The sequence below is a fragment of the Diadema setosum genome, chromosome 19, assembly GCF_964275005.1.
Source record: "Diadema setosum chromosome 19, eeDiaSeto1, whole genome shotgun sequence".
Taxonomy (NCBI): Eukaryota; Metazoa; Echinodermata; class Echinoidea; order Diadematoida; family Diadematidae; genus Diadema; species Diadema setosum.
The window spans coordinates 29,818,407-29,825,481 of record NC_092703.1 but is presented as its reverse complement, the minus strand read 5'-3'; the positions used below and the strand labels follow the sequence as shown (position 1 = coordinate 29,825,481).

Sequence of the window (7,075 nt, the reverse complement as noted above, 5' to 3'; positions counted from 1 at the left end):
TCCTTAATTCAGAATATTAACGCCTTCTAACAACAAAAGAAGTAGCAGGTTTAGCTGACGGGCCTTAGCCTTTGGCAAAAGCAGCGACTTCGTGGGCGGAGACGAAATCCGCGCGGAGGACGCGTTTCGTAAAAGGAGCTAGTATAGTTGACACGCCGTGTTTGTGCCGAGACCCGTTTAGAGTCCCCTCGTCTGGCGTGAACACAGCACAACCTCTAGAGGTTGTGCTAGACTCGTGCTAGGCTGTCTAGCGCGACATTCACCCCAGACTCACGCCAGACTCACTCCAGACTCGTGCTAGATGCTTTGTGCCGAGACCGTTTAGAGACCCCATCGTCTGGCATGAACACGGCACAACCTCTAGAGGTTGTGCCGTGTTTGGTGGGACTCTAAACGGGGTATTTGATCGGAACGCACGACTTTCTTGGTATAAGCATAACATAAGCAGCTAGATCAGCGTTACCGGAAAGAATTAGTTAGTGATTCCAAGAGAATCGCCAAGAGAGCGGAGACCACTGTACGTGTACGTGTGTATTTGGATTACACCAATGACTCTTCATACGGAGATATTCCTGCGATGGAGTATAGGACCAACACTCCATGCACCTTCCCCCCCCCCCCCTTCACACAGTCAAGCACCACTGACCTTTAACTCACAAAATACTGTTTACACACATACACCTTGCCTTCTTTCTATGTGCACCTGTATCGATAAGACCGTGCGACACGAGTTAACCTCCTTTTGGTTTGCTGATTGCCTGCGACAGGGTCACAGTCAAAGCGATAAGGTACATTTAAATAACCAGAACAGAAGTCATGGCTGGCCAAAAACCTCGGCTAACGTACTTTGATGGTCGTGGTTACGCAGAGATCACAAGACTTGTTTTATCTGCTGCTAATATTGAGGTAAGGTCGAACTTTAGGCATCCTTCATGTCCTGTGCTATTGAATGTAAAAGGAATGTACAGTAGTGCGTCTACGACACGGTGCGGGGAAACTTTGATCATAAAGGGGCGGGTATAGGAGCGGTTCGACAAACATTGTACACGCACGCTTGTCGAGTATAATTTTGGAAATAACTCGTAATTGCAGACGTCGGTAATATCAGCAATTCGCTTGATAACGTAGTTGAGAAATGATATCTTTCACTTTCATTTTGTAATTTTGTTCCACATAATATGTTTTTGTTTTAATATCTATTCCTCCAATGCGTTCACAGATGCCGTGTAATATTGCATCACGTTGTAAAAATGTTAACTTTCGTTTTAATTCCCTGTATAGTTTGACGACGTGTTTCTCAAATCAAGACAAGAGTTTCTGCAGCTGATTGAAGGTATGATAACGAGCCTTGAGAGCATTCTTGGCTCCACGTACTTCATAAGATGCTCAAAATTACACTGCAAAAAGTCCGGTGTTAAATAGTGAACACCGAGCTGGTGTTAAATTTTCGGTGCTCATTTATGGTGTTAAATTAACACCTCCGGGTGTCATTTCCCAATTTTAAACTGTTTTTTGAAGAGTTTCTTAGTAACTGCACTTCTTGTTGATTTGAAACAAGACGATCAAGAATTTTACATTAAAATACTAGGTTTTTGAAAAAATGTGAAAATAAATTTACACCAAAGTAACACCAGCTGGTGTGGTCTCTTATTGAAGCTGGACGGGTGTTAAACCATTGATATTAACACCAACAAATATCAAATCAACACCATGTGGTGTCATTTTTGAATTAACACCAGTACAGTGTCAAAATAACACCAGGTACGGTGTCAAATTAACACCACGAAGTGCCAGGTGAACACTTTTCAACACCATCACAGTGCATTTTTTAACACCTGTGGGTGTGGTCCTTTATTGAAGTTTGATCGGTGTTAGATTTAACACCCGTGGTGTTAAATCTAACACCGATGTTTTTACAGTGTAGTTACTATAGTACGTTTTTAAACATTTCCTTTACTTATCGCGTGACTCGATAGGGTAAATTCACATCAAAATTCAAAGTTTTCTTGCGTTGCATCTAACATGTCTAATGCATCTCCTACATTAGTATCATAACATTAGTAGTGGTAGCAGTACAATATTTTATAGGAGTCGTAAATATAGTAGTATATAGTAGTAGTAGTAGTAGTAGTAGTAGTGGTAGTAGTAGTAGTACAAGTAGCAGTAGAAGTAGTAGTAACACTATAGTTGTATAGTAAGTAGTAAGTTTGTTTGTTTCTTTGTTTTTATTTCTGCATTCAATCAGATGCAATTTGAATACAAACTTCAAAAAGTACAAAGAACAAAGAATAACAGGTGCAGTGAAATAAATCGATAACAGTAAATAGATACACATAAGTGATTGCGTTGAGCAATGTACATGTAGATACACAGAAACATAAAATAAGACATACAGTATTTTTTCAGTAAACAACAGAGATCAATGAATGCAGGAGAACATCATCATAAGCGATTAAGCTTGAAATGGGATGAAGTAGTAAGTTGTAATATAGTAGTAGCAGTAGAAGAAGTAGTATAGAAGTAGTAGTAGTAGTAGAAGAAATAAAAGTAGTACATTGCTATAGTAGCATGCAATGTCATTGCTACTTTTGTTATTGCTATCATTGTTGCCGCTATACTATCAAAATCATCATCAGCATCATCATCATCACCATCATCATAATGATTATTAGTGTAATTCAATGTTTTTATCTTTATTATCCCAGATGGGAAGCTGATGTTCAAACAAGTTCCTCTCCTGGAGATTGACGGAAAGAACCTGATCGGGAGTACAAGCATTCCACAATATGTCTGCAGAAAGGCGGGCTTCGTTGCACAGACTGAAGATGACCAAGCTATGTGAGACAAAAAAAAAAAAAAGAAGAAGAAGAGAACAATACAAATTATTTTTACCAAAACCAGTTGTGGAGATGATCGACAGATATACACTCTTAAAACATCCGGGTCAGAACTGACCCGGAACCGGTCACATCCCATTCCGGGTCAAAAATGACTTGGAATTTGGTCATGAAGACCCGGAATGGGGTCATCCTGACCCGATTCATGACTCTGAATGGGTCATATCTGACCACATTCCTTGTCATTTCTGACCCGGAACGGGGTGTGACCCCAACGGACCCTTTCCGGGTCAGTTCTGACCCGGATGTTTTAAGAGGGTAGTATAGCCACTTTAATATCATGTTGTTACCACAACAAACAAACAAACAAACTTCGCTGAGATATGACTGTTCTCGAGAAGATTTGAATGCTCTATTTCGACGTTACGAATTATGGGTTTAATACTCTAAATCTTAAAAAAAAAATAAGTAATTGACGAATCATAAACGCATGCAAAGTGCGAGTGTGCATATTCGACAAGAAAGTTTAAATTTACAAATAGGTTGTTGAAAATACGTCAGTTTGGCCAATACATTATGATAGATTGTATTCCTGTATGAGTTATGTTACTCACTCCCTGTGATAAAATCGAGGTTTCGTCACATATTGCCATAAATCTTTTATTCACGTCTGCAAACATGTACAGTCGCGTACCTCTTCAGTTTATATTGAAAAAAAAAAACATGCAATGGAAACAAATGAAAGTTTGCAACGGCTTCTACTATGGGAAAAATGAAGGGAGTGCTTCTCATTTACAGTGTTATATATTGGTGATACATTGTATATCACTCTACAATACGTCAGTAGTCTTTTTTTTTTAATAGATACACACGGATCATAAAATTATGCAAGTCAAAACAATGGCAAACCATTTAAACAGACATTATTCAGAATTTTGTTAGATCAATGCTTTCCTAATAAAATAATGAGCCTCTTCTTTAATAATATATTATATACAATGTGTATATTATAAACGTTTCTTCTTTTATTCTAACTTCATGTCTATGTATTTCTGGGGGTGTTTTATTTTCTTCATCTCTAGCCATCTGAACTCACTTTTTTGCATAACTCAATCTCTCCATAGGGTTGATATGTTATGTATTGGTGCAAGGGATATTTTGATGGGCGTGTCCGGATTCAAGTTCATGCCAGACGAGAAACAGGAGGAGGTATTGCAACATGGCGTCAGGGAAGTCAAGTCCCGTCATTTGCCAGTTTTTGAAAAGGTATATTTTCTTACACACACACACACACACGCACACACACACACACAAATGATATATATATATATATATATATATATATATATATATATATATATATATATATATATAAATGTGTGTGTGTGTGTTTGTGTGTGTGTTTGTGTGTGTGTTATGTACATTGTATATGATCATCACTTATTTCCTCATGGTATTAAAGATCTTAGCCAATTAGTTTAACTTCAAGATTTACATTCTTGGATGAGTTAATGTGCATGTGTTTTCTGACTGATTCCTTGTTATGCATGCAACTCACGCTCTGTGAGATGTTTGAAGAGTAAGCTCAGGTCATGCATTGTCTTTGATTGTGTCTGATGATATGAAATATATGCACATTTAGAATTTATTTTAATGGGGATTTCATCACATTCCCTGTTCATCATAACCATTAATGATGTGTTTTTGATTTCCCTGACATTTTCGTGATAATTTTACAATTATTCATCTTTTTCATTTTTCCTATACGGTATTATCATCAGTTTCGTTATTCTATCAATCTCGCGTGAGAAAATATTTAAACTAACAAAGCATACAGAAAAAAAAAGGATTTACCAACCAGATGTTTATCAGTCGATTTTGATTTTGGCTTGTTTTGTCATATCCCGTTTAATTTTCCATCCAGATACTGGCACAGAGCGAGTCTGGTTTCCTAGTGGGGAACTCTCTGACCATTGCAGATTTCATGTTCTTTGATGGAGTAAGCTACATTAATGAAATTCCAAGCGTCAAACAAGAACTGGACGACTTCCCAAAGTGCAAGGTTAGCGAACTGCCAGAGTTCTGTCAGTCAACATCAAATCACGTTTGCACCCTTTTCATCCAACACGACGACGACTATTACAGTCTTACACATGCAGTAGTTATGTATTCAGTCCTGAATTGAGTGTATTGTTGGTTTGTATTACAATTCCCCTTCTATATTACTGCAAATGAATGCTGTACTGCATTTCTGGAGAGAGAAGGGAAATTTGTAGCATTTTCTACTTTTGAGTAATGTCTGCATTATTCATTCAAATGAACATGACTTGTGATTGTGTTTATGTCCATGCCTCGGAACGGTCCAGTCGCATGCAATTCTTCGCTGGACATGTTTGATGTGGCAATCTGCTTTATTGACCGTTACGATGGTGTATGTTCCAACAGGCCCTCAAAGAAAGCAATACTTGACCACTGATAAGGTCATGAATCGTCAATAAAACTTGATAAAAATCGATCAGATAAACATCATAAATGTGTATTACTTAGAATAAAGAATCACCATGGTGACAAGCAGCATGCTGCCATGGTATAAACTGCGTCTCTTGCGGGTTTAAATTATGAATTTATTTATAGGTAAATGAGCTGGAGGGCCATGTGTGCAAGTGTGCTTGTGAGTAGAGGCATTTACCTACGAGATTCACGTGTGTAATTTGTACCCTTAGGCCCTAATGTGTGAGCGAAGATAGTTTACTCCCGATGGGTCATCGACATATTATGTTTATGACTCATAAATTATGAGTGTATATGTTTGGCATTTGCTTGTGTGCAAATTTGTATTTCTTAAAATAAAACACAAAACACAGGTATATACGTAAGTCTATTCTAAGCATTTATATAATGTCAATGTAGCGCAGGTATGCATTACTCTGATACTTTGACTGATTTACCTTCACGCTGTATTCACATCTCCAGGCTTTCATTGAGCACTTCTCAAGACAACCCGGTCTCTCGGAATACCTGTCCAGCCCGAGGCGGCACCCTCCGCCGAACGACCAGTATGTGAAGGAGGTGCGGCTCGTTCTCGACAAATAGAGGGAAATGAATGCTATCTCGGGGGAAAACAAAATAATTCGTTTTAGTTAGATATAGATATTATGAATATGTTTCTTTTTTTTTTCTTGAAATCCAGCATTGAGCACTGGAAAGCCGTGCCCGTTTGTTTTTGTTTTTTCTCATGCTCTTTATCCCTATAATCATCATTGGCTACAGTGTATGACGTTTTATGGTATATGTTCGATGCAGATAACCATGCGTTAACATGTCCAAATGACTTGAGGGAAGGTATACAGGGGGAAATTCATTCAGTTCAATTCAATTTAAATGATAAAGTGATACCCCTCAAAAGTGCAAAAACATCAGGGAGGAACACTTTGATTTCATAATCTGCTATTGCAGAACAGCAAAGATTTATCTAAGAACAAATGTTTGCCATGCCCTTCTCAATTTTTTTTTACCCAATTGAACGTAATATCTTTTATATATCTGTATTTAGTATAACTATGTTCATATGATTTCCTCAAGTGGAGCACAAAATCAGATGGACTTTACCTCTATAGTTCTTGTGATCATCAGCATTATCATTGCCGTCATAATTACCACTTATTTGCGACACTCATTTGAAGATTAAATCGACACCTTTAATGAGCACAGCTGATTAAGATGTAAAAATCTTCCTTTGTAAGCGCGAAACAAAACAATTGTAAAATTATTTGATTCACGAGCACAAGTATACAGACAATCAACCAAACACACTAACATACAAACAGTCTTTCCCATGTGATACTGTGCACTATGAGACACTGCATGGAATAATAAATTTTTAATTTAGTCCAAGAATCCGCATTATTGTCTTTCGTTTTCCGAAGTGATGTCTTGATGAATTTGAGGAACATAAAGGACTGCTCCCAACACCCAAAACTATAATGTGCGTGTCGTGAGCGTGTGTGTGTGTGTGTGTGTGTGTGTGTGTGTGTGTGTGTGTGTGTATGTGTGTGTGTTTGTGTGTGTGCGTGCGCGCGTGTGTGTGTTTGAGTTTATGTTTGGGTGTGTGTGTGAGTTGTACAGTGTACGATGTTCGAGGTATTATGTTTGGCACACTGTCATAATCAATATTTTCTCGTGAAGAAAAATATTATCAGTGGGATTGATTCATAATCGTGTTGTTCATGTTGAATAGA

General features: G+C 37.9%; 1 protein-coding gene across 1 annotated transcript; it reads left to right on the top strand.

Annotated features, from left to right (window-relative positions):
- The first annotated feature begins 696 nt into the window (after positions 1-696).
- LOC140242725 (glutathione S-transferase alpha-4-like) lies at positions 697-6,719 on the top strand. The gene is made up of 6 exons (XM_072322485.1): positions 697-906; positions 1,282-1,333; positions 2,706-2,838; positions 3,962-4,103; positions 4,762-4,899; positions 5,811-6,719. The coding sequence occupies exons 1-6, from the start codon at positions 817-819 to the stop codon at positions 5,928-5,930; spliced, it is 675 nt and encodes a 224-aa protein (XP_072178586.1). The 5' UTR covers positions 697-816; the 3' UTR covers positions 5,931-6,719.
- The last annotated feature ends 356 nt before the right edge of the window (positions 6,720-7,075 follow it).

What these genes read in the sequence shown, in the direction of transcription:
- LOC140242725 (XM_072322485.1), top strand. Translation starts at nt 817, where the DNA reads ATGGCTGGCCAAAAACCTCGGCTAACGTACTTTGATGGTCGTGGTTAC. An exon ending in GTTTCTGCAGCTGATTGAAG is followed by an intron (nt 1,334 to 2,705) that starts GTATGATAACGA and finishes TTATTATCCCAG; the next exon opens with ATGGGAAGCTGATGTTCAAA. An exon ending in ACTGAAGATGACCAAGCTAT is followed by an intron (nt 2,839 to 3,961) that starts GTGAGACAAAAA and finishes ATCTCTCCATAG; the next exon opens with GGTTGATATGTTATGTATTG.